Raw genomic sequence first — 27783 nt, forward strand, 5'->3', positions numbered from 1 at the left:
TTAAGCCTTTCCACACCGGTGTTCCACACTTCTATTTTTATATGTGTTCTTTCATGATCCCTTTCTAGTTTCCTGGCCTCTAGACCATCACTTCAAATAAACACAGAAAACTCAAAGTTCAAAACTAAGAGAAATAAGTGCTGTTAACCAATGAGCTGTCTGTCCAACTGCCTTAACTGTTAGATTTTACAATCTCAATCAGTGGGAACTAGTAGCTTCCCAAGAGTCAGCTTCTGGCCAAAGCCATTCTCCTCTGCTGCTGTACTTTCAATAGTGACACTGCCTTCTGTAGCCTGGCATGGGGCTACAGTGAGTAGACCCCTTTTTCCTGAACCATTGGACAAGAGCTCTGGGTATTCAAGGAGAATTGGTGTGCAGAGCCACACACGCTGTTCTGTAATGACAGCAAGCTTTCGTTTGCCTAGTGGGACTCAAACTTGTCTACATGTTAATACTGCTTGGGAATTTTAGATGCAGTGGATCTTCCTTGTTTATACCTTATTCATAAAGACAGACTCTCTTTATTTTATTTTGGTTTTTTTGTCATTCTTTTTGACACAGGGTTTCTCTGCAGCATAACAGCCCTGGCTATTCTGGAGCTCACTCTGTAGACCAGGCTGGCCTCCAACTCAGAGACTCACCTTCCTCTGTCCCCCAAGTGCCTGGGATTAAAGGCATGAGCCACCATGGCCCAGCCTGGTTTCCAGTTTTTTTTAAGTATAGATTAGCCTGCTGGAAACACATGCAGCTTCTCACAAGGCCCTGTTTTCAGCTCAGCTGGCTAGCTCCCAACGGGCAGCATTGTCGGGTCTCCTTGTAAAAGCATGTTGAGCTTTGTGAGAAACGCTGTACTGTCTTCCAAAGCAGTGAATGAAGACTCCTGTCATTCTGGACCCTTGCCAGGATATGGTTCTATTTTGTCTTCTTCTAGAGATCGGGCATAGTCCAAAAATGTCAGGTTCTGAAACCTAGAGTGAGGACCTGCTCTAGGCCTGCATGCCAGAACAGTGCCAGGAAGCTTTTTTAAATCTGAATCACTTTCAACTGATGTGTGAAGTTAGAAAGTGATTTGTTACTGTCTCCCGAGTCATACCAAGATCCCCACATCGTTCTGAGTAGTATAGCATTACACCTTTAGATGATGTCCTACTTGGCTTTAACTGTCAAGTTGGCACAGCCTCCAGTCACCTACAGGGATTCTCAATCAAGGGATTGCCCACGTCACAGCAACCTGTGGACATGTCTGTGGGAGATGGTGTTTTGAGGATTGATGTGACAGAACCCAGTTTCAGCCTACTGGAAACAACACAGTTCCCTGGGTGGATGGTCCTGGGCTTTATCAGAAACCTAACTGAGCATTAACGTTGAGAGAGTAAGCCACCAGGCAGCATCCTCTGTGGCTTCTGCTTTCTTACTTGAGTTCCTGCCTCAACTTCTCTTAGTGATAGACTGTGATCTGGAAGTATCAGCCAAATTACCCTTTCCTCTTCCAAGTTGCTTTCGGTCACAATGTTTTCTCACAAAAAAAAAAGAGAAGAAAGGGAAACTGGAACAGATGGCAAAGTAAGGAGATAACTGTCTGAACTGGACAGATGTCCCTCAGAAAAGCTGCAGTGACCTCAGCCATTAGAGATATGCAAATCAAAGCTTCGACAAGCTGCATCTCACCCCCACTAAAATGGCTAACATCAGGAAATCAAACTAAGTTTAGGCAGGGTAGCACATGCCTCTGGTTCCAGTACTTGGGAGGCAGAAGCAGGCAAATCTCTGTGTGTTGAAGGCCAGCCTAGTCTACATAGCAAGTTCCAGGTCTGTCAAGTCTATCTAGTGGAAGGAAGTGATTTCTCTCACTATGGACCTCAGGCGTGTGTGTGTGTGTGTGTGTGTGTGTGTGTGTGTGTGTGTGTGTGTATGTGTGTACCCCCGCGCGCACGCATGCAGTACGTGAAATACAGGTAAGAAAATGTCACATTTTTCAAAATGAATATATGGTTAAGAAAGAAAGAGGAAAATGCCTGGGGCCGAGATGTGATTGCTGGGTCTACAATTGTCTTCTTGGACCGTAAGATGACCTTGAGCTTGAGAGACCCAGGATGAGAATGGCAGAGCAGAGCAATGGGCAGTGCAGACCTGACAGGTACTGTCAGGCCTCAGACTAGCTCTGGTCTCACAGCCCAGACCCTTTTCAGTGTAGAAACCTAGACTTGAAGCTTCTGTCAGCGTAGGTGAGCTTTTGTTTTGCTTTTGTCTGTTTTTGTCTAGCAGGTATGCGTGCTTCTGTGTTCTGGCACAATACAGTCTGAATGGTAGGGGCCTTGAATACCCTGGTGTTCGGTGACACCAGGCAGTGGTGTATGTTACAGAGGGCAGAGAAAAGGAGAGGTGGCCCAGGGACAACATCATGTATTCTGTGCACAGAGCTATGAGTAAGCAGGCCAGAGGCCCACAGAGATGCCAGGGGTGCATTCAGGAGGGGTCACAAGCCAGGGGGGTTGTGAGAAACAGCAAAGGGAAGGCAAGGCCTCTGCTCAGGATGACTGAGTGAAGAGTGAAGACAAAAGCAGCCTTGGAGCAGGAGGAAGGACAGAGACCAAACTGCAAGTTCCCAAAGACTAGGGCATGAGGACTCCCACCTGTATTCCCTGTGCCTCAGAGACTGTAGGCAGGATCGATGAGAGTTCAAGGCCAGCCTAGGGTGCATAGTGAGACCCTATCTCAGAGGTAGAGCGAGAGCAGGGAAAAGAAGGTTTCAAAAGGAGTTGAAGCCTAACAAACGGAGAGAAACATCAAGAACAGCACATTTATAGAGGATGCTGGAAGAGTGACTGTGCCCTGTGCTTATGCTGTGGTCCGAGTGATGAAATGTACATGGGTTTAAAGTATGAACTCAGGGCCTGCGTATGTAGCCCAGTGGTAGAGCATGTACTTAGCATGTGCAAGGACCTCGGTTACATCTCCAGGACCACAAAAAGAAAACAAATTAAAGTCCAGAATTGATGGAGGAACTTTCTTTTTCATTAAGTCCCTTTGATGACAGGGTCACCTCCCAAGTCCAGTGACTTCTCTTTGCCATTCATTTCTGGACACCCTTCTGCCCTTGTGCCTTTGTCTCCACCCTAAAGCCAAGTACCCATTCCTTTGCTTCTGAAGTCCACCATGAGTTCAGGTCTCTTTGAACCTATTCTATCACCATTACTCCTCAAGGTATGTTCCACCTCACTCTGGCTACCCTTTCCAACCTACATGCCACTTGGGCCAACTGGTGTCTCAACCCCACCACATACTTGCCACCCCCCAGCCCCGGGTTCATCTTCCACCTGTGCACTGTGCCCTCCCACCAAACTGCCACATCCACAATCAGGACTCTTATCCACAGAACATTTACAAGAGCACCCGCTCGGTGTTCAATTAACAGTTGCTGAGTGAGTAAACATTTTCATTGTCTAAAGTTGAAGCTAATTGACTAAAAGCAAGTGATACTGAAACTAGTTTAAATGTAAGCACCGAAGAGCTGAGGGAAATTAAGTCATCAAGCTGGGATGGAAAGTAAGTCAGTTCCCAGCCTCCGACTAGTTCTGTGAAGCCCACAGCCTGCGGATGTAAGGATGAAAGCTTCCTTTTTTTTTGAGAGTCAGTTTCCTCCCCTTCCTGGGGCCTCTGCTGCTCCTGAGCTACATGGGTCCTCAGAGAGTTAGAACCCAGGCTGATAGCGCTGCTCCGCTGCTCCGTAGACACCTGAGCTGAGCTGAGCTGAGCTGAGCTGAGCTGAGCTGAGCTGAGCTGAGCTGAGCTGATGGGGACAAGAGCAGAGTCTGCTTCCAGTTGTCACTGTTGTCAGACCTGTGCTGGAAGCTCAGCCAGGGAAGGGAGAGCCAGGCTCAGCACCGCTGGGGCTGGTCAAGCGGCTGCAGGAACACTTTGGAGGCGTGTGGTGTTCTCATCCATGTCACCACTCAAGGAGCACAGCCCTGAAAAACAGCTTCTTCCGTTACACAGATGGAAAAGTCACTTTTATTTTAGTCCAGATACTGTTTTTTTTTTTTTTGGGTTTTTTTTTTTTTTTTTTTTTTTTTTTTTTTTTTTTTTTTTTTTTTCCCTTTTAAAGCATCCATTCCAGCCCAGGAAAGCCACCAAAGGCCGCCTCCAGCCCAGCCCCCAGCAGAGCCCAGCTGCCTAAGCTGGCATTTGAAAAGCCCCCATGCCCCCTGGTTGCTCTGGGAGTCATCTAAAATGACTGCCTTGGGTGTGGAGAAACTGAGATAGGGAGAGCGCCTGGCAGCTTCCAGTCTGGATTTTCTTATGTGTCAGCCCTGCAGAAATCCCTCATTTGGGACACAGAGCAGAGGAAAAGCTGAGCGCATGGCCTACTTAGGAAGCCTTAATTATGGCCTCTGGGTGGTATTTTCCTGTCATCCAAGAACTGACTTCTAAGGCTGTTTGTTGATGGGGACTGATTTATCCTGACATCTGGGCCCCCTTTCTTTGAAACTTGCTGTCACTTCAGGCTTGGTCACACTGTGCTGGGGCATTATTATAACTGGGTGGGAGAAAAGGGGGTATGGTACCAAAGTCCGAGCTCAACACTGCTGCCCTCTGAGAGGGGTTAGAGCCCTGAGCACCTGCGGGGGCTGAGGTGGAGCAGGACACATCCCCTCCGGGCTCGGGCAGGACGTCTCAGCCCAGCCGGGCCTCGCCCTAGGTCCATTCTCTTCCCCTCTCTGGAAAGTTCATGCTCTCGCCCACGTGTGCATGTGCGTACGTGCACAGGCCCCGGAGGCCCAGGTAAAGAAAGCCCTGGCGAACCGACACGTATTGTGTTTTGGAACCTTTACTCCTCAGCTCATTTGTGAGGAGGTTGAGGGCTGTCATTACTGCTCTCTGACTTTTGTTAGGCTGCCAAGACGGGGGTGGGGTGGGTGTGGTGGGGGTGGGTAGGGGGGGTGCGGACAGTTTTCCTCCTCTTAAAAATCTATTTGGTTAGTCCTGACCCATATACATTTCTTAGGAGAGAGACACGCTATGCCTCTGAAAAAAAGATGGCCTTGGATAGCTTTCAAAGACCCTGTGCCTGGCCAGGTGCTGTCTGTCAGCATGGCAAATGGAGCGACCTGCAGAAAACCTCTTCTCCATGAGTTTAGGTAACAGAGCCTTGTGTGGTTCTTGTGGAAGGAGGCTCCAGTTTTCTATGCCCTGAAGACCTGCCATTTCCCTTTTTCTGTGCCTTGTCTTGCTAACCTGCTCTTGTCATGGCTGTTCCTCTTCCGAGTGGGTGCTCCCCCAGCACCACCTGTGGCCTCACCTCACCTCTCCACTTCAGTCAGCTGCCCAACCCTGGACAGCCTCGGTTCCATTTCAGTTTGGGGTTTTATTTTACATTTTTCCTTATTTGGTGGATGTGTATTTATTTGTGTAGGCGTGCTTGCGTCATGGCTCTCTGTATCCACTGAATGTGTTAGGGGATGGAACTCAGATTGTCAGGTTTAGATGCAGGCACCCTTACTATCTTATCAGGGAGCCATCTTGCCTGCCCTCTGGTTTTTGTTCTTTAAAGATAGAGACTTGTTTGTAGATCAGGTTGGGCTGGAAACCTGAGTGATCCTCCTGCCTCTGCCTCCTGCGATGGGGCCTGGGACGAAGGTAAAGGAATGCACTGGGCTGTGGGGTGTACCTTTCACCTGCTTGGATGTTTTGTAGGAAGACCCTGGTCTTCGCTTATCTCCCGGGCTCCTGTCCCTCCTGGACCTGTGCTCCCAGGGCAGAGGATGAGGCCTCTACTGGGTTACTCTTCACCTTAGGGTGGGACACTTTACCCTCCCTGTGAGACTCCAAGGTCTTATCCCAGCTAAAGCTCTTGATTCAGCATTTGAGAACACTTGTGACTGCACCCAGCCTGCTCTTCTCAAGGCTGTTTACAGCTTCCTTCTTACCTGTGAAGTTCTTAGTCACTGTTTGGAGTCCCTCTTTTCATTCACTTGTTCATTCGTTCGTTCATTCATTCATTCATTTTCTTTCATGCTGGCTGCTTCTACACCCTGAAGTATAGACATGACCCATGCCAATGCGGCCCTTCCCCACATTTCTGTTTTTATTTATCTTCATTTTTGAGAATCTCATCTGGCTGCCAAGATAGCTCAGATTCACAGCAATCCTCCTGCCTCATCCTCTCAAGTGCTAGGCTTACAGGCATGTGCCAGCACACACTTTTATGCTGTTGGGGAGAGACAGATCAGAAGCAAGTAAAGGAACAGATAAGATAATGTAGAGAAATGTTAACAGGACAGAGACAGAGCCTTGGCCTCCCAGTGAGGATGTGAGGGGTCAAGAGGCAGCATGGCCAATCATTGTTTTATTGTTGTTTTTTGAACATGTCCTTAAGTGGTCTGAAGGCAAAAAGCCCCAAGGATACAGTCCCCCCCACTCACCCCACCCCCGTTGATGTGGGCTGAAAGGGAGGCCAGGCTCACTCCTGGCAGGGACAACGGCCCAGCGAGCCCACAGAGGTCTCCACAGCAGTCCACGGGGCAGCAGTGGGCATGAAAGGACGTGAGCCAGTGTGTCAGGGAGCCAGACCATGCTGCAGCTGTGTCTCACTTGGCTATGAGCTGCCGAGCCCAGCTGCTACCTGGTATGAATGGAGGACAGTCAGGCACTGGCATTCTCTGGCTTTTGTGACTTCAGAACAGCCTATTCCTTGAGAAAGACCAAGCCAAGAGTCCCCAAAGCCACAAAACACAAAGCACCTGTTGCTTCATTTCTGTGGCATGCTTCTGGTGCCAGAACATACAGAACCTGCTTACCTGGAGCTGGGGACCACACCCCCACCTGTGAGCAGAAGTGTAACCAATCCTTCCCAGTCCTAACTCTGCCCTCCTTTGGCCTGACAGATGAAAACATGCATTTGTGGTGTCCCTCACTGCAGGAGGTCAAGGAGGTGTTCCGCAGCCTGGGAGCTTACAACCCTGCCCTGTACCCACAGGGGCCCTTCCAGCACAGCTCAAGGTGTGTACCTCCCCTCCTCACTGCTGCCATCCCTAGATAGTGACTCTAGCCTACAAGGTAGGAGCTACTGCACAAGCACACATGGCTACCCGTGAGTACAGGTACCGTTTTGTAAACAGTGTGACCAGAGCCCAGAGCTCGGGAACCTGGACAAGCAGTGTGAAAGAGTTTTGCCACTTCTTTGGCCCCTGCCCCATCCCACTGGTGGACTCCAGACTTCTCAGCCTAGTCAGTAACTCCCTCAGCAGACTTCATTCTCTATTTAAATCTGTATGACCAGTGCTTATAGCAGCTCTTGGCCAGCCAAGCACAGTTTTCTGTCATCTTGGGCTGGGAGGGGATGGGGGGCAAGATTTAAGAGAGGAGTTCATACCTCTCAGGCAGGCCTCAGACTCACTATGTAGTGCAGGAGATTAAACCCAGGACTTCTGAACACTAGCCAAGCACTGTACCAACTGATCTATGTCACAGACCATTGTTTAGTAAGACAGTCTTGTTGTATAGCCCTAGTTGGCCTAGGGTTTTCTAGGTATACAAGGCTGCCCTCAAACTCAAGGCTACAGGTTTACACCAGTGTCTCTGGCTTAAAATGGAAAATATCCTTGAATATCCTTTAGTCCCAGGAAGCAGAGGCAGGCAGATCTTTGTGAGTTCAAGGCCAGTATGATCTCCATAAGGAGGTTCAGACTAAACAGAGCTACACAGTAAGACTCTGTCTTGAAATTACCATTTGTATCTATAGGAAACTTTCTTGTTAAAAAAAAAGAAAGAAAGAAAGAAAGAAAGAAAGAAAGAAAGAAAGAAAGAAAGAAAGAGAAGAAAGGAAAGGAGAAAGAGAGAGAGAGAAAAGAGAGAGAGAAAGAGAAAGAGAGACTCCCTTTATCAAGGGGCTCATGCCAGCTAGACAAACTACCAGCTAAGCCACACTCCCTACATCAAGCACTGTCTTGCATATATGTCCACTTGGTTCTAAGAGTCTACTTTGTGCTGCACTGGGCTTGGTGGTGGTGGACAGTGGTGCTAACTGTGTGAGCACATCCCTGCCCTCTAGGGACTGAGCCACACAAAGCATAAGTGGTTGTTGGCATGGACGAAGAGGACAGCGGCTGTGGAAATGTGCATCACTTTGATCTCCACTCAGCACACCCCAACCTCCTGAAAACTCTTTAAGACGTTCCCACCCTGCAGCATCCGGCAGCACAGCAGCAGCAGCGGTCCCTCCACCCAGGCAGAGCTGGGACCCTTTCTTTAGCTGCCGGATGTTCCTCGGCAGGGAAAGCAGAGCTTTCTTAAGAACCTGTTCCACGGCTGTGTTTAGTAATTGTCTGCCAAACCCAGCCACACTTGGCTCTGCTATAAATACCCCACGAGTGTGCCAGCCCGCCATGCTCCTGCCCCTCTCCCTTCTGCAGCACAGTGCTCCATACCGGGTATAATAAGGCTCTTGCTGCCTTCTAACACACCCTGCTGTGTCTAGGATAAGTGGGGAGAATTGGAATTACTCAGAAAAGCAAAGCAGAGGCAGGGCCTGGTGTGGAGGGATCGACTGAGAAGCTGACACACAGGGCACCCCTGGAGGGGTCAGAAATAAGTGAAGACTTTCCGTCCAGGAGGAGGCTGTCCTGGGGCTCCATGCGCAAACCTTAGCACATGGACTTCAACTTGACCAGGTACAGTGAAGCCCTGAATTGGAAGAGGAGAGTTGCTGTGCGGCATGGTGCCACTCCTAGACATGCCTTTTGACCCCTCCTTTACATGGGTCTTGGACATTGGCATAGCTGCTAAGACTGTTTCTTGAAGGAGAATTCAGAGTAGTCCTGGAAGACCCATCAATGGTCACAAGGGCATTTTTCTTGCTTGTGGCTTGTAAGAGCTGGCTGAGAACTATCTGCTGAACCCTGACTAGAGAGGTTTTTCTGCCTGCATTCATTCTCCGTGCATCTTTCCTGGAGCAGGTGGATGGTGAAGATGCTCAGGGCTCTTCCTTGGGTTTCTGTGATGTTTGATGGTTGAGAACACTGTGGATTTCATCATAGAGCTGAAAGACAACTCCTGATAAGTATTCATGTCCAGATAGTTCCAGCGTTCCTTCACTGAGGGCACAACAACACCTTGAGGAATAGACAAAAGAAATGATAGATCAGGCCAGCTTTGTCCCATGGTCCTGTTCGTCCTTATTATTGGCTGGTCTTGGATACTGGCATTGTGCCATTTGTTCACTATAGACCAGACTAGCGTTGACCTTACAGAGGTCCACCTGCCTCTGCCTCCCAAGTGCTGGGATTAAAGGCGTGCACCACCACTGCCCAGTAGTACTAGGCTTTTCTCATCTCTATTGGCTTTGAGGCATGTCCCAACTAAGGGCTCCCTCTGGGCCACCTCTGGAGGTGGCACCCCCAGAGTCTCATAACAGCTCAGGGTAGAAGTAAGGACTGAAATGCCTCTGCACAGAGCCACACAACTGTCTGTCTGTCTAGTTACTATGAGAAACTTTGTCTTGCACTGTTTGTTCCTAAGCTCAGATGTCTGCCACCATCTCTCTTCCAAAATGTGTATCATGGTTTTCTAGCAGGGCTGGGGGATGGCTCATTTGGTAAAGTGTTTGCTGTGCAGCGTGAGGACCTGTGTTTGGTTCCCAGAGCCCAGGGAAAAGTGAAGCACAGCGCTGCAGGGGTAGAGACAGGATGCTGAAGCATGCTGGCCAGCCAGTCTAGCCATCACTGAGCTCCGGGTTCAGTGAGAGAGCCTGTCTCAGAAAATATGGTGGAGCTGGAGAGGCAGCTCAGCTGCTAAGAGCTAAGAAAAGCTGAGCTAAGGTCACGACCAGAAAGCAAGGTGGAGAATGACAAGAGGGAGGCATGGACTATCTCCAGATACAGTCACAGACGCATGCACACACACACTTACACCTCTGCAGGCACGGGTGCACAACTCTGACACATACAAAGCCTTCCTCTCAGAAAGGCACAGCCCTTCAGCAACTGCACCATGTCAATCATCTGAGGTCCAGAAGAGCAAGAGGATTTGTGTGAGCACAGGAGATGGGAGAGGAGCCTCAGCATTCCTGGTTTGGGCCCACACTGCTACACAGCTGGGCTTTGTCTGTCTCTCCTGGGAACAACAGCAAGGTCTTTAGGTAGCTGTGACAGTCCTCGAGTGCTGCTTCCTGATTACAAAGCTGTCAGTTGGCTTTGACAAAACAACCTAAGGGAAGAGGAACATTTTCTTTGGGCTTACCATTTCAGAGGGATCTGTCTGGATCAGGGGGCTTCATTGCTTTTACTGGCAAGACAGAGGGCCTGGTGGAGGACACCTGCTCAGCTGGTGGTGGGGACAGGCTCTGTCTTTGAAATCACACTCCTTGTGACCAGTCCATCTCCTAACAGCCTACTGAGCTAGAAACACACTAGTCCATGATGTTAGCACTCTCACGGGGACAAAGGCCAGCTGAATGGGGTTGCCTAGATACATGGGTCTGGCCTTTCTGGAAAGTTCTACTGCTGTTTTCTGGAGTTAGGGGTCAGGGTCCACTTGGTTCTCAGACAGAACATCCCTTGCAGAGGCCAGCGGGTAAGTGAATGACTACACACTAAAGGAACACCCTGCCAGCACTGGGGTAGTGGGTAGCTGCCATGTGGTGCAATTGGATCCAGATGTAATATGTATACATACACACAGCGTCATTGGTTCAGTAAGGACTGCTCTTCATTCAAGGAGAAACCAAGTCCAGTTTCTAGAGACTTCAGCGGCCTCACTGCTTAATGCCAGACAGCTCTGGACAGTGGCAGTGCTTGTGAGTGCCATCTTCCCTCCAAGAGTGTCACAGTGCTGTGCAGATGCTGACTTTCATGTGACTCTCTTTCCTCCTCTTACTTCCCTTTTTTTTTTTTTTTTTTTTTTTTGGGGGGGGGTTGGATACAGGATCTCATGTCACCCAGACTGGCCTCAAATGTACTATGTAGCAGAGGCTGGCCTTGAACCTCTGATCCTATCTCTACTTCTACCTCCTAAGTCCTGGGATGACAGACATGAACCTCCAGCCTTTTCATGATGTCTTTTCAACCCTCCAGGGAAGGCAAATGTTGATGTGTAGGAAGAGGTCAGTTGATGCGCTCCTGCAAGTTCACTTTATAGGTTTAAAACAATGTGGCTGGGACTTGAAGTCCAGGTCCTTAAGGCAGGCCATGAGCCCTCATCAGCAGCTGACAAAGAGGCTGACTGGAACTGTCAACTCACTCCTAACCTGTTGAGTTCAGGCTGGAAAAATGGATTCTGAACTTTTGCTGAATTTTTGCTGTTCCTTGGTCTCTTGCTAGGTAAAGCCCTAGGAATTAGCCATTGCTTCATCTAGTATAGCAGTCACAGATGTGACAGGATGATGTAGCATCTTTGCCTAGCATGCATGAGGCCCTGAGTTCATTACCCACCCAGCACTGCCAAGTACATAAATAAATCACACTTTCAATAGCAGTCATAGATGCCAGCAGTGAGCACAGGACCCCCATGTTGTTGCTGTCCAGAAACAGAAGGGCTGGGAAATATTTGACACTCAAAGGGCAGGTAGCTCTACTTGAGAAGGCTGCTGTCCCTTCCCAAGGAGTAGAGGCTCTGTGGCAGCCACACTTCCCATCCTCAGACAGTTCCAAAAAGGCGTGTCGCCAGCTCACACTTTCTTTGCCCTCCTCCCATTGGCAACAGCAAACTGTCTGAAAGCCTGTTTCTCTGTAACAGCCCATGGCTGCCCCACTCTTTGTGAACGTCTGAAAACACACCCAACCCATGCTTGTGCCAGGTGCCGGCTCTCAGGCTGGTACAGACTAAAACACCCACTCACATATTGGCACAAGCCCAGCATGCACCCAGATGTGCAAACCACAGCCTTACCCGCTTTCTGGTCCTAATAAATGCTAAAATCCAGAAGAAAGGCTGAGCCCAGCCCCAGCTTCCCCACCACCAACTTTGGTGTGTTGGCCCCAGTTTCTCAGTGGTGTAGAAGACAGATCTCTTTCCCATCTGTGAAACACGAAGGCCAAGAAGCGAAGAAAAGGGAGCCTTTTCCTGAAGCTGCAGTAGGTGCTGCCCTGACAGGGCTCGACCACTGTTCTCCTCAACACTGCAGCTAATTAGGGCACACTGCTTTCGGGGACTCTAAGCAGGTTCCTGAGAGTGGAGAAGACCGGATGGGCCTCAGTGGTAGCTCACTTGGCATAGCTCTCGCCTAGCAAGCATGAAGCTCTGGGGTTGATCCCCAGCACCATATAAACTGGACATGGTGGCACACACTTGTAATCCCAGCACGTAATCCCAGCACTCAGGAGATAGAGGGTCAGAAGTTCAAGACCACCCTTTTTACATAATGAGTCTGAGACTAACCTGGGGTAGCTGAGACCCTGTCTCCGAAAATAAAACTGTGAAGAAGTGAATGAGACAGCAGAGGGGAGCTTTGCCTGAAACCTACTTAACTGACCCAAAGTAGCTAATGTACATTTGGTCTGAAAGAGAATCATTTAGTGAACTAAGAAGCTTTTAGGGCTGCCCACTCAGGCCAGCCTTGCCAAGAGCAGCTTCAGGCTGGCTGTGTTTAGGGAGGGGATTTCTTCACCCACCAATCTGACCCATCACTGGAAGGACAGGCCACACTGGGCCTGTCTGTACACAGCATAGCAGCCTTTGGTGGGAGTGTGCAGCTTTGTTCCCACTTGCGACCCGCTTACTCAGTGTTGTTACCATGTGGTTCTTTGCTGAGTGTATTTGCCATCATTGAACAGGCAGAGAGATGACTTTTGTGGAAGGAAGATTAGAGAGAGATCAGAGGTAGGGTTTCCTGCTTTTGAGGTTCCAGAATGCTGAAGCTGGAGAGCCCATCCAAATGTTGAACAAGAAAGAGGCACTCACTACTCTTCCCCACACAAAAGCAGGCTGGCCTGCACTAGACATCAGTAGGAACAATAGGATGTCATTTTAAGCTCAGGTCTGAAAGGCCACAGCTGTCATGGGAGTACTTCCTACCTGTACTGGGGAAGGGACTCCAGTCACCATATTGGGGAGCCCCTTGTGGCAGGGAATCAGGAACCTAATCCATGGTTATATGGTTGAGCTGAGAGACAGGTTCCTGGCTTAGTCAATCAAGCCTGACATGAAGGTAGCCCCACCCAGCAGCATCTTGAAGACAATCACAGAACCACCCTCTAGCTGACTGTTCCTGGACCTTTGGCTCTCAGAATCTCAGTGGCATAGTTTTGTTTTTTTTTTTGTTTTTTGTTTTTTGTTTTTTTTGTAGTTTTTGTTGTTGTTTTGAGAGAGGGTTTCTCTGTGTAGTGCTGGATGTCCTGACTGTCCTAGGCTGGCCTCGAACTCCTCCTGCTTCTGTCTCCTGAGTGCTAAGATTAACCCAGTGTCTGGCCATAGTAAAAGTTTTTAAGCCTCTACTTGGAGAAGGTCTGTCCTAGCAGATGATGATGGGACACACATCAGCAGTGGCCCTGCTCCAGTGGGTCATGTGTGCATTCCCTGCTCCTCCGCCTCTTTCTCCTTGAGCGCCTCCCACTCCCATATTAGATATGATGATATTGTTTGTGTTTTATGTCAGGGTGCTTGAGAGTGAGGCCAGTCTGGGCTGCTGGGAACCACAGGATCCTCCCCAGGAAGTGGCCTTGGATATTAAGTTGAGCTACATCTACAGGGTGAGCCACACTTTCCTTTCCTGACTTACTGTAAATTGTTGGGGGTGCAACCCCGACCTACTCAATGGTTTAGGTGGGTGGCTTCACCAGGCACCCACAGTGAGCCAGCTCAACCCCAATGGTGGTCCTGGTACCCATGCTGCAGAAAGTCTGAAGTTCACCTGTGACTGCCAGTGTGTTCACAGAACAAGTGCCCCTCTGGTCTCCAGGGAGCCAGTCTCACAGCTCCTTCCCTCACTCTGGGTCCCCACCCCCACCCCTTCCCTCACTCCATGCCCCCTCCCACCCTGCTTCTTTCTCTCACCTTCTAGTTCCTGATCCTGTGTCTCCTAGTCCAGCCAACATCCTACACTGATGCCGGCATCTTAGACCTGATGGAGCTGCTGTGTCGCGCAGGCTTGGATGTGGGGTTGCGCCTGCTGCCCAAGACTGACCTCCAGCAACTCTTGCTCCTGCTGCTGGAGAATATCCAAGAGTGGCCTGGAAAGGTACCCAGCCTGGGCTTTGCCACTGGGGATGCCCTTGCCCCTGGAACACCCTAGGTAGGGAGAGCATCGCTTGCAGCTTCTTCAGGGGTCTCTGGCCTTCATGAAGGGACCTTTGCTCCCCTAAGTTAGCAGGTTAGAGGTGAAGGCAGCTTCCTCCAGCAGCTTACTGGGTGCCTCTGTCCCACAGCTCCAGCCCCTGTGCTATGCCCTGAGCTGGGTGTCGGACCACCACCACAACTTACTGGCCCTTGTGCAGTTCTTCCTGGACGTGACGCCTCGGGGCAGGTGGGTGCTTCTCAACCACTCTGCTCACTCCCTGATGCTCATCCCCACGGGGTCGTTCAAGGATCTAGAATCTTCCCTACCAACCCCAACAAACAAACTGTCTGCCTGGTTTCTAAAGTCTCAGAGGAAGAACTAAAAATACAATTCACTAATGAGTTCTTTACAAATGAAAAAAAAGCCTAATTTTCTTAACATGATCTTATTAGTAAAACACTGTCTTATGCAATTAGCTTCTTGCCTGCCTTTCTTTGGGGCTCCCCCTGCCTTAGGTTTCTGGGTTCTTCTTGTCACTCCCTTCCCTCTCTCCCACCACCCACCCCTGCTCCCAATCCGGCACTGCTTATTTTCTGCACAGCTTTTTTATCCTACTATTTACTTCCCTGTTTGGACTCCCTCTCCCCTCCAAGTCACCTCTAGAGCAGGTGCCTTTTCAGGATCACTGCCATATCACCCCAAATCTCAGCCCGTGCCTGGCAGGCCAGTGTTGTTTTGTAAAATTCTTGTAGAATGAAGTGAACAACAGACTCAGCCCAGAAGATAAGAGCTGTTGGCTAGACTCAACCTTGTCTCTCCTCATCTCCACCTTTCTTCTCTTGCTCCTTACAGCTACAAGGAGTGCCTGCCTGGGCCCTTGGTCCCTCCCTTCCCGCCCCTATCCTGAACAGATACTTGATAGTTGTGGTCCGTGGGTGTTCCCCTGTGACTTCCCAAGAGACCTCACCCCAGGCCCATCAGGCAGACACTGACTGACATAGTGGGTCAGCCATCACCCTACTGGTTTCAGCTTCAGGCTCTTCCCTGTGAATCTGCCCAGTCCGCACCCCAGCATGCGCTTGTCCCTGCATCCCAGGCCCCGGGGACTTCTTTCCATTTGATTTGAAAAGACTGAGCCTGCCCCCCATCTTCTGTCCCCCACAACACATCCACTCAGGGGAGCGAGCTGAAATCACTCATCCTAGAGGCTTCTCCACCTCCCACCGTTCACTCCTAAACTTGTGCTGCTGCCTTCAGAATCCTAAGTCCCTGTTTTTGGTTGTACCTTTGTGTCAGCTCCATGATGTCTATCGTGTTGACTGGGTCATTTTAAAGCAGTCACTACCCTGGCCCCACACCAGAGGCAGCCTTGTCTGTTCCTTTCATCCTTTAGACACCTACTGACACCAGCAAAGAGCAGGTGGACCAATAGTGTTTATGAGAGTGCCCCAAGAGTGCTCACTAGCACTGAAGGTTGTCAATCTGATGAATGGGAAATGGCATCCTGTGGTTTTAATTGTCACCTCCCCAATAACCAGGGAAGTCCAGCAGCTTCTCACCTCTCTTGGATGTTTGTGGTTCCCTTATTGGGATTACCTTCTGGTATCCATTACCACTTTCTTGTCAGGTAATTTATCTTTTTATTAACTACAAGGATGTTCACATTACTTCTCATGCTGTTGCAAACAGTATATTTTCTCTGTAAATTGCCCTCTTTTGAAAGTTAAATTTAGTTTTGCTGGGCAGTGGTGGCTTATACCTTTAATCCCAGCACTCAGGAGGCAAAGGCAGGCTGATCTCTCTAAGTTCAAGGCCAGCCTGGTCTACAGAGTGAGTTCCAGACAAGCAGGGTTACACAGAGAAAAAGTCTCTCAAAAAAAAAAAAAAAAAAAAAAAAGGCAAAAAACTTAGTTTTATTTTATGTATATGAATGTTTTGCCTGCATGTTTGTGTGTGTGCACCACATGCATGCCTGATGTCCAGGGAGACAAGAAGAGGATGTTGGATCCTATGGAACTGGAATTAGAGATGGTTGCTGAGCTGTCATGAGCTGTCAGGTGAGTGCAGGGAATCAAACCCAGGTCCTCTGCAAGAGCAGCAAGAGTTCTCAATCTCTGAGCCATGTCTCCAGCCTGTTTTTTAATTTTTATTACATTTACTTATTTTGTATATCTGTAAATACATGTGTGCCACAATCAACTTATGGGAGGCAGTTCTCTCCTCTCTCCGTGTGAGACCCAAGGATCAAACTCAGGTTGTCAGGCTTGGCCACAGGCTCCTTTACCCAGTGATCATCTTTCTGAACCGTTTTTAAAATTTTATTGTTGTCATTTTGTTCTTTGAGACAAGAAGGGTCTAGAACTCTTGTATTGTAGCTTAGGCTGGCCTAGAACTTGCGTTGGCCTTCTGAGGGCTGGCTGAGGTGTCAGGTATGGACCACTATGCCCAGCCTATAAGTAAATGTGTATGTCTTTCTCTGTGGTTTCTTTCAGTGAACTGGCTTGTGCTTTTACTTGTCAGTAAGTGGGGTGGCCCATTTCTAGGGGTCAAAACTAGAGCCTGACCCTGCTCAGGTCCTGCTAAGCTGAGCCTTCAGCTTTTCAATGACAGAGTTTTAAGACAGACTTAGATTTGCAGGACAGTGGCATGGACCATACAGAGCACTGACTAGGACTTCTATATGACGTAATCTGTCTGTCTTCCTCACCCTAAAACCACACATACATTTAAAGAAAAGGTTTTTTTTTTGTTTTTTTTTTTTTCAGTGCTGACTAGAGTGAGCACTTTTTCAGTATTTTGTCCCCAATATCTCTTAATCCCATCCAGAAGCTGCTTTTTCCATGTATGAGACAAAGATCTACCTGAATTTTCCCACCCCAAGCCCTGAAAAGAGTGGGGGCACAATGCCAGTTTATTATTGGAGGGGAGAGGAGGGAAGGTGGAAAGAGAGGAGGCAGAATGAAATGTAGTGTGGAGCACATGACACCTGGATATTAACAATCCAATATAAAAGAAAGAAAAGAAACATATTATATATTTAATATATATTATATTAATATATATTAAATACAAGTATATTTATAAATGTATTTACGTATAAAATAAATTATGTTCTGTTAGAAGTTTTCACATCTGTATGAAAATGATCATGAATAATAAGTTTTAAAAGTCATACGTGTTTTCTACCATTATTTCCTGATACACTTGAAGGTATTCCTGTCATTTCGTCACATCTGTAGCTGTGCTCACTCTCCTAGCCATGTCTTAGGCACTGATTTGAGGACTCCCAGGCCTATGTCAGGTGCCTCTTGAATGACAGGAGTAAAATGGAGCATCCTTCATCTGTATTTCAGACAGATGTGTCAACAGAATGCCTTAGGCCACAAGTTTGCTGGGAAGAGGGTTCCTCATTGGGGTGTTACTTATTTACATTAGCTGTCCATGGTGGCAGACACCTGTAATTCCAGCTCTCAAGAAGCCAAGGCAGGAAGACCTTGATCAAGTTCAAGGTGAGCCTAGCTGACATAGTGAGATCTTGCCAAAAAAAATTTTAAATAAAAAAGAAGGCAAGCATGGTGGCCTACAATCTGAGCACTTGAGAGCCTGAGGCAGAAGGTTGCTGAATTGGAAAGGTACCTTGAGCTACAAAGTGAATTCCAGGCCAATCTAAACTATAAAGTAAGACCTTTTCAAGAGGAGAGAAGAGAGGGGAGACGAGACAAGAGGATGGAGGGAAGAGGGAGAGGAGGGGAGGCAAATCAGGTGTGACTTCAGGTATGGCAGCACATAGCACCTGTATCCCCAGCACTGGAAGGAGGTGGGCAGAAAGAAACAGGAGGATCCCAGGTGTTTGTCCTGTCAGCCTGGGTAGCCAAACCATCAAGCTACAGATTCAGTCAGACTGTCCTGGTTAGGTTCCTGTCAACTTGACACAGGCTACAGTCGTCTGGGAGGAGGAACCTCAATTGGGAAAATGCCCCCATCAGATTGTCCTGTAGGCAACTCTGTGGAACATTTTCTTAATTGATGAATGATGTGGGTGAGCCCAGTCCACAGTAGACAGTGCCACCCCTGGACAGGTGGCCCTGGATGGCATAAGAAAGCTTGAGCATGCTCTAGATAGTGAGCCGGTGCAAGCAGTGCTCTCCATGGTGGTCTCTGAGTTCCTACATACATGCACACGCACACTAATAATAATAATAATTTTTAAAAGAAGAAACTTTACTTATTTTTCCAAAGAGAACATTTAAGAAGCACCAAATTAAGAAAGTAGCAAGGAATGAGTAGAGAGGAGTGACATGACACGCTGAGCCCCTGCCACCCACCTGCCGTCTCATTCTCAAGCCCGTGCTCATGCTAGCAGTCCCCCCTCCCCCCACCCTTCACCCCCACCTCTTAGGAAGAGCGAGCTCCAATTCTTTCTCACATCCTGCTGTGGGGCTCTAGTTAGAGCTGCAGCAATGTGGTAATGGAGGAGCTTGCTGAATGCCTGGCTCTGCCCTTGCTGGTGGCAGCCCCACTGGGCTCAGTGCCCAGACTGACCCCAGGAAGAACAACAGTGCAGAAGCTGCCACACTCTGAATTGATTGGTTACGCACAAAGCAAGAACTCCCTCCGATGTCCACGCCCACGGATTTGCACGGTGCAGTCAGCACCCTGCCTTGATCAGAACTTCAGGGGAAGCGCCCACCTTAACCATAAAAAATGAAAACAAATTGTAAAGCAAGCCACCTGAAAGTAGGGCCCATGGGAAGCAGGGGTTCTGGAAGGAAAATCAAAGAGAAAGTGACCCGACTTGGATAAGCCATAGAGCCATTGGAAAGAACAATGCGCTGTTCTCTGGTCTACATTCTGCCAGGGCAGTGGTTCTCAGGTTCTCAACCTTCCTAATGCTCTGACCCCCAACCATAAAATTATTTTGTTGCTACTTTATAATTGTAATTTTGTTAGTTAGTATTCTGTCTAAACTCTACCTCCGCAGTTACCTGGCAACAACCAGGTATGCTCCTCCCCACAGTTACCTGGCAACCGCCAGGTAGACCTGATCCACTATAAAAGGGGCTGCTTGCCCCCTCCTCTCTCTCTTACCCTCTATCTCTTACCCTCTTACTCTCTAGCCTCTCTGTCCCCTTCCCCCTTCTCTTCCTCTCTCTCCACGTGGTCATGGCCGGCCTCTACTTCTCTTCTTCCTCTTCTCCCTTATCCTTCCATCTTCTTCCCCCCACCTTTGCCCTATCTCCTGAATAAACCTCCCCCCTTTGGAACTGTGTGATCTGGTCTGTTTGCTGTGGTCGGACTTCTTATAACAACTAACAGTTACTGCTATGGGTCATATTGTAAGTATTTTTGGAGATAGAGGTTTGCTAAAGGAGTTGAGAACCACGGTGGGTGCTAGGGGCTCTAGTGCATGCCGACCCACTCCCTGCTGCCACAGGAAGGAGCCCCGTTGGGAAGGCAGAGGCTATGGGCTGTGCTTGCTCCACTGAGCTCCAAAGGCCTCCTTCACCATCTGTGACTGTTTACTCAACATCCTAGCATGCTTGCTGCACTGTGGCCTTCTGAGGAGACCCACTTAATCACACCATGTGGGTGAAGGCTTACTAGAACATGTCACAAAACCAACAGTGACCCAGAGTTCTTCGCCTTGCAGACCAGCACAGAGCTGAAAGAACCATCTTGCCTGTGCTGGCAGGATGCGAGACAACAGGCCCGACTCCCAGCTTCACGGTGTGCACGTTTGCTCCATGCCTCCTCGGGAAGGCCTGTGACAGGATCGAAGAGACTTTGAAATGTTCAAACTTGGGTTGGAGAGAGGGCTCAGTAGATAGGAGCTCAGACACTCTCGCAGAAGCCAGAACCCACATCACAGCCCCCTGTAACTCCAGCTCCTGGAACATCTGTTAACTCTGAAGCACCGGTGCTATACACAAACCCACACAGGCAAACACACACACACATAGTAATATAAATAAATAAACATGCAGACTTGGCCGGACATGGTGGTACAAGCTTTTAATCCCAGCACTCAGGAGGTGGTGGCAGATGGATCTCAAGTTTGAGGCAACCTGGTCTACATAGCAAGTACCAGGCCAGCCAAGGCTGCATGGTAAGTTCCTGTCTCAAAAAACAAACAGAAGCCAGCACTTGGGAGGCAGAGGCAGGCAGATTTCTGAGTTTGAGGCTAGCCTGGTCTACAAAGTGAGTTCCAGGACAGCCAGGACTACACAGAGAAACCCTGTCTCGAAAAACAAAAAAAAAAAAAAAAAAAAAACAATCAACCAAACAAACAAACAAACAAAAACAGAAGAGTGGCAGAAGAGGCTGGGGATAGGGCACAATAGGTGGTAGAATGCTTGCCTTGTATGGCCTGGGGTTCCATCCCAGTGATGACTGAGAGTGTAGGTAGAAGAAAGGGCCCTGAAGGGATGCTATCTGTAAGTAAGGCTACAATGTTAGAGAGCTTTATGCAAACTGAGAGCTGCAGAACCAGTCCATATAATCCCTGCATTTGGGAGGCAGAGGCAGGTGGATCTCTTGAATTTGAGGCCAGCCTGATCTACAGAGTAAGCTCTAGAATAGCCAGGACTACACAGGGAAACCCTGTTTTGAAACAGACTGAAACTAAACCAATCGGATGCTCCTAAGGTAGAAGAAACGCTAGGGACAGCAGCCCCAGGCTTTTCCTAACCAAGTTCTTGCCTGGATCACAACTGCCTGTTGTCTGTTGGCCCAGTGAATTCCGACCTCCTCCTCCCATGCCCTCTCAGCATCTTTTTAGTTTGAAGTGGCCAATCAAGGAAGTTCGGTCTCCTTGATCCCTTCAAGAGGAGTTAGCTGAAATGAAGGCAGCCTGGGAGGAAGGGATTTCATACAGAGCAGGTGTGCATTGGGAACAAAGCAGAGACACGTGCATGTGCAGAGGTGCTTTCCCTGGACCCTCCCCCTTCCTGCTGTGCTCCTGAATCTCCTGCTCCTGCTGTGTGTGATGTAGGACCAGAGGGCCCACCTTTGCTTCTTTCAGCCCCACACAGCATTCATGTTCTAGCTTAGTTACTGCACCTCTTGCCACTGTTCAATCCCTTCCTACGTCTGCTTTAGACTTCCCTGCCCGAAACCCCTAAACCAGAGTGGCCTTATGAAATGGACCCCTTAAAGCTCTCACTCTGTGGGCTGCTGGCCAGCCTTCTCCAGACCCTCATCAGATCCCAACGCCATGAACAAGCACTGTTGAAGTGTCCCACTGCCAGCAAACGGCAGTGTCTCTGCACTCCTGCCCCCACAATTCTACTTCCTTCCTTCCCACCAGACCCCTAGTTCCAGATCTTGGCGGTTCTTTCTTTCCTGGATAAGGCTGTACTCCAGCCCCCTGCAGTTCCTCCTAGAGAGTCCAGTCCAGCTGTCTTCTTTCAAGATGATCCATCCTCCTTTCTGTAGGAGTGTGACCTTCCTTACCAAACACTATCAGTTCCCTCTGCTGAAAATCCATACAGGGTGGGAGTGGAGGCACTAGAGAGATGGCTCAACAGTTAAGAGCACTGGCTGGTCTTGCACGGGACCTAAGCTTGGTGTCCCAGCACCCACACAGCCATCTGTTTTTCCAATATCAGCACCAGAGGTCTTCTGACCTCTTGAAGAACTAAGCACACATGGGCACATACAGAAATGCAGGCTTAACACTCATATACATAAAGTAAAAAAAAAAAAAAAAAATCTTACCTTTGGTATAACTTTGAAGCAGCCCAGATAGTGTTCCCGGATCTTTTGGCTTACTCTTTCACACCACCTCTCTCAAACAAAACTATGATCTGTGTTTCCCCATCCCTGTTCCTCATCTCCTGTGCACGCCCACGTATCTGCCACATCCAAAAATTGTGCAGCTCTCTTATACTGAGCATCTGCTCACGTTTCCTGGAGAGGCTCCATTCTTCTGTCTTCACCTGACTACTAGGTGTTAACATGCCTCACACCAAGCACCCCACCCCCACCCCATCCCCGCCCCTAGGGTTAAGGGTTAGCTGGCTTTGCTGAGCCTTGAGCTAGAAGAATGAGAAGGACCACAGGTGGTTTTGCTCTCTGAGGCTGGGTGAGCAGGCCTCTTGATTCTAGATGAGCATCGCAAAGCACACAGAAGCAGATTCTATAGGCAAGGGGCTCCGGCAGCTGGGAGGTCAGCTCTGAACTTTGTGCAGTTATGGCAGGAAAGGTAGCACACATGAGGAGAAGTGTAGCTAGCTGCAGGCCCTGGACCCCTGGATTTCAGCACTGCTCCCTCCTGACCTTAGGTTTGAAAGATAAGGAACTGGAAGGCAGAGCACAAAACAAGCAAGGAAACTGGATGGGAGACAGGACTGCCAGAGAATGCCAGCGTCTGGGAGGGTCTACACCTGCACGGTCGTCTCTGAAGTGAGGGGTGCTATTTAGGGGCTGATTGTGAAACTTCAACACTTCATCCTTCCTGTTTCACTTCTGTCGCCTTTGTGGTGAGAAGAATGATTTTATATATGGAGTCAGAAGTGGTTGTAGGGGCTGAAGTCTCAATGGGGAGGTGACAAGTGACAGCTCTGGCAGTGTGGGACAAGAGTCAGCTCTGCTCTCCCCAGTGTGCACACACTGCGCGTGTGCACACTCACACACACACCACCACCACCATCACTGTACTGGAAGATGTGTGGGTGTGGTACGCTGGTCCATCATTGGGACATTCTGGGAGGCAAGGGCCCTTGACATCATTCCTGGGAATGATGGGTGAGCATGTGCTTACAAAGGAAGCCCTGGTGTCTGGGTGTCCTAGAATGAATACTAGTACACATGCTCTGGGAGGGCCCTGTGTGTGGAGATTTGATGAAGCTGTCATCACGTCATGGGGACACCACAGAAGCACACACTGATGCGTCCACCTGCAGGTGACCACCTAGTTCACATTTGGAGCAAAACCAATGTCTCGAATGAGGCAATTAGTGAACAATGGTCATATTCACAGGCAACATGAATCTAACAACAGCAAATTGAGGCTCTAGAAGATCTCAGCCAACTGTAATGATGGGCTGAGTCGGAAAAGAGGCCCTGCTGCACAGTTAAGAACAGGGTCTGAGAAATGGGCTCTGACAAGAAGACATGTGAAAAAAAGGAAAAGCAAAAGACTTGGATTCAATCTGTTAACTGCTTTGAACCCCACGGTTGTCAAGAAAATGAGCATCAGTCTCCAGCCCTGTGAGCAGAGTGGCTCACCTAACAGGTTACATGGACAACCAAGGGTCTTCCAAGGACAGACACAAAGGAAAATGGTCAAAAAGATGGAAAATCAAGGCTGCCATGGGGCCTGCAGTAGACAGAGCCACCTGCTGATCACAGCAAATGCGGACAAGGATGGGGTCGGTGGCACTGCCCACCAGCTGGCTTCCAGAGCACAGACCCCACAAGCCTGCTCAGAACCACAGAAGGGCAGATTTTGGCAAAAATATAGGAAGAACTCCCTTTGTTTACCCAGCAAATGGGCCAGACCAGCTTGCCAGGCAGATGTTGCACTTCTGTGATGGAAATAAACACTTGGGGAAAGGGCCAGGGATTTTCGATGAGGACTGTGATGTGACACAGCGCAGTAGACTAGGGGTTGGGAGGTGTGGCTTTGGCTTAGGTGCCTGTTGTCTGTGGGTGCCGTGTAGTTTACTTTTTAAGTATGCATGAAGGAAAGGGCGTATCACTGGTCAGTCAGGGACTTGCAGAGGATCTTATGCTTGCCGTGTGTGTGCGTGTGCGTGTGCGTGTGCGTGTGCGTGTGCACTCAGCCTCTGGACAGAATGTCACCTGGTCTCCAGAAACCCCCTTAGGGGGTCTCTTCCAGTCCTGCCATCAGCAAAGGACACCACTCCCCTGGTGCTGCTCCATCTTACTGATTTGTTTGCCTGTCTCTGAACACTGCTGGAGATGAGCCCATGCGGCAGGTCCTGAGGCTGGCTCCCTGTGCTCACACACATGTTGGGGACACCAGGACAGCTCCCTGGTGACATGAGTGGATGTTGCCTCGTCCTCCTGCGTGGCCATCCATTTCCTGGGTTAATGGTCACTGTAATCCCCCCACACTGCATGCTTCCTCCTCCGCGCCCATGTGATCGTACTAGCACATGTGGATAACAGGCTACACGACAGCCTTGTACTTGCAGCTGCAGGCAGAGTGGGACTGTATCAGCAAAGACTCCCCAAACTACTAACCAGGTTCACACCCTGGTTCTTCCTGCCTAGGGAGCAAACACTCACATTGGAGATGATTCCCATCAGGAACTGAGGAGCCAGTGGTGTGACAGGTGTCCATAGCCCTGGAGATGTAGGCCATGCAATGAAGCAAGGTGTCAGGCAGCCATTTCCACAGAGGAACAGGCAGAGGCTGCTGCATCCTGGGCTGCCCTGGACACATTGGAAAACGCAGCTCACGCCTTTGGCCAAATGCCTGGTAGCCTTTTAGGGCAGTTCAGTCTCAGCGGGCCGTTCCCTTGGAGGGAGTGAAAGGGGTGGGGTGGGGGGAATGCATGCTGTACTGGCCTGTGTGTCTTTGTCCTAACTTCCAGCGGCACACACTCTACCTTCCTGAATGTTCCTGCAGGATGCCTGGTCCCTTGTGAGAACTGCCTAGACAGTGGTAGTCCGGAAACAAAGTACCTGAATCCTCTGGTTTAGAAAAGAATATTGTTTCATAATTTTCTAGTGCCTTGGGCACCTCTGTGTGCTGATCCAGTGTCCTGGTCTTACAGAGGCCTCTTGGAGTGGGCGGGACAGAGACCAAGACTGGCCTGGCCTTGCCTGGTCTGGTCTAAGCACTGTGTTGGGACCTATTGCCTTATATGACATCTGCTGGGAGGGCTCCAGTGGCTTGTGCATCTTTCTTTGCTTGCCCAGTTTGAGTTCTGGAAAAGCTTTGCCAGGTGGGGTTAGGCAATTTCTGTGGAAAAAGAGCCCACAGCCTGGGCAGGGCCTCCACTTGCCCCCTGCACAGCTGGTGTGCTGCCCTGAGTGGGTCCTCACTGCTTCTCCCTTGTAAGCTCTCTGTCCATCTGTCAAATTAAAAAGTGGCCCCCTGTCCTTGTGTCTCAGTGGGACTAGGGGTTCAGGAAGGAGTGTCAGGAGGTCTGTGGGAAGCAGACAGACAGTGCCAGCATGGAGAGCTCTGCTCACAGATATGGGATTCTTGTGTCCGTTTACCCTCTCTGTCAAGGTTGCCTGCTGGTGTGTGTATGTGTGTGCGCCTGTGCGTGTGTGGACACATGTGTTTTCTAGATTGCAGTCCTGGCGTGACCCTCACCACACACACACACACACACACACACACACACACACACACACACACCTCTTCCCTTCAGGATCTACCCCCCCCCCCCAGTATTGTTGTGAGGCCTGCCAGCTCTGGCCCTCTCCCTGGCCGGCCCCTCCCCCCACCTTCTGTGGGACTTGTTGTGTGTGTGTGGGTGTGTGTGGGGGGGGGGGGGGAATTAATGAAGCCCAGATGCAGGACTCCTGACTCTGGCGGTGAGTTTTGTAGCAGGGCAGCAGCAGCTTGGAGGAACCTTTTACCTCCCACTGTGTCTGAGCCCAGCTGCTCCTGGATCCCAGCTCCCAGGAACAGCTGGAAAGCAGGTCCTAGCTACAGGCAGGCCAGGATGGAGGGTATGGTGAAGAGGAAGCTGGGCTTCAGGCAGGACCTAGAGTAGGGGCCATGGAAGATCGGGATAGCCTCTTCTTATTGACCATCCTGTGGCTCAGTTCCAATGGAAGATGCCTGTCCTCAATGCTATAGTTCTCAGGGTCCCCAAGGAAACTCTGGGACCACCCCCCAATGCTTCTGCAGAAGGAGGGGGAGACTAAAGCCAGGCAGAATTCTGGAGGGAATGGTTAGTTTCCCCCTCGGTTGCCAGATGAAATACAAACACAACGCAGAATAGCATTCTTTAAAGACAGAGAGAAGCAGTAAGGCTTTTTATCTCAGGTTTGTGTTTAGCAGGGCATCCTATATTTTAATTTGCTAAACCTGACATGCACAAATCCCTTCCAGCTGAATCTCTTTTTAGTATGATCTCTTTATTGACCAAAGTGTACAGATGGACAGACAGACAGGCCGTTGAGCATGTGACTTGCTAGAGTTCTCACAAGTCATATACATGTGAAACTGGCACCCAGATTGGGAGAGAAAATACGCCCGGAGCCTGCCCGGACCCACCCCTCCCTGCTTTGGGATGTGATGTAAATGCATCATCTCCTTTTGTAGTCCTGTCTCCCCTGCAGCATAGTGATGGGGACATGTGGGGGCAGCGGGTAGAAACTATCCAGTCTACTTAGTGCTGTGCTTCTGCTTTGAGTACCTCTCTGTGTGAACACAGGTGCTGGACTGCAAAATCATGGGGTAGGTGCATATATACCCTCAGTAAATCTTAGTTTTCTAAAGAGACTGTGTGCCTTCCTGTCATCTATGGACCATCCCATGGCCCTCTACCCTACTCAGGGTGACCATTTCCACCTTAGCCCTTCAGATGCGTGCTGACCCTGCCTGATATTCTTCTCTTAAGTCAAGAGCCTCCTGCTTTGTTGATTCTTCTGATTTTTCTAACTGTTACTTAAAACAAAATCAACAAAGCCCGCAGAGCTCCGGCCCTAGTCTGATTTTGAGCTCCCCAGCCTCCAAAAAGCATGGAGGAGGTCTGCCTCAGCACTCCCTCACAAGGGCAAGTGTGGCCCTGGGATACCTGCTACCGGGCCATCGCGCTGTTGGTACCTGCCACATCTGGTCCCAGTGGTGTCTTTGCAGAAACCTATCAGAGGTCCCTGCAGCAGAGCTATTCCCTGCAAACATTTCTCCTCTAAGAGTTCAGTCTCAGACTTACCTTTTCCAGCAGGCTTTAACATAGACCTTTCCTTGCTTTCCTTCCTCTGTTCATCTTACTACCTGGCATGGCTCAAAACAGTAGTGTCTGAAACCCAGCTGGCTTCCATTCTGAGTGAGCTAATTAGCACTGTGTGGTGTCCACACAGAAGTCACTCCAGAAGAGAGTAAGAATGAAATTCTGTGACATGGCACCCGCCTGGCATGTGTAAGGCTCAGGTGCCATCCTTGTCACAATAGATAATTCCATTCACAGGGCTGACTACCTGGTGACCAGTGTCTAGAGATACTGGAAGGACACAGTGCCATCTATCTCCTCAGCAAAGCCAGGTGATGAATTATAGAATATTGGCTTGAGAGTTTGTCATGTTACCTAGGCTCAAGGATCCCAGGACAACTCTCAGTCCCATCCTTTGGTCTCTTCTTCCTTCATCTCTTCTCTCTCTCTCTCTCTCTCTCTCTCTCTCTCTCTCTCTCTCTCTCGGGTTTTTTTTTCTTTTTTTTCTTTTCCGAGATGGGTTTCTCTGTATAGCCCTGGCTGTCCTGGAACTCACTCAGTAGACCAGGCTGGCCTCGAACTCAGAAATCCGCCTGCCTCTGCCTCTCAAGTGCTGGGATCAAAGGCGTGCGCCACCACTGCCCGACCCTTCATCTCTTCTTTACTCCCCCAAGTGCTTAAGGACCCAAGGATCTAATCTGAAGCCCCACT

The 27783-nt window shown here is 49.5% G+C and overlaps 1 protein-coding gene across 4 annotated transcripts in view; it reads left to right on the forward strand.

Moving 5' to 3' along the window:
- The window catches only part of Fam178b (family with sequence similarity 178 member B), a 120687-nt gene that overhangs the window by 68315 nt on the left and 24589 nt on the right, over positions 1-27783 (forward strand). For all 4 annotated transcript variants that reach the window (XM_076915071.1, XM_034521731.2, XM_076915073.1 and 1 more), the window contains 4 exons: positions 6885-6999; positions 13589-13682; positions 13994-14170; positions 14358-14455. In XM_076915071.1, coding sequence (XP_076771186.1) covers positions 6885-6999; positions 13589-13682; positions 13994-14170; positions 14358-14455 — 484 coding nt within the window. The remainder of the gene's footprint in view (positions 1-6884; positions 7000-13588; positions 13683-13993; positions 14171-14357; positions 14456-27783) is intronic.

The sequence above is a fragment of the Arvicanthis niloticus genome, chromosome 17, assembly GCF_011762505.2.
Source record: "Arvicanthis niloticus isolate mArvNil1 chromosome 17, mArvNil1.pat.X, whole genome shotgun sequence".
Lineage (NCBI taxonomy): Eukaryota > Metazoa > Chordata > Mammalia > Rodentia > Muridae > Arvicanthis > Arvicanthis niloticus.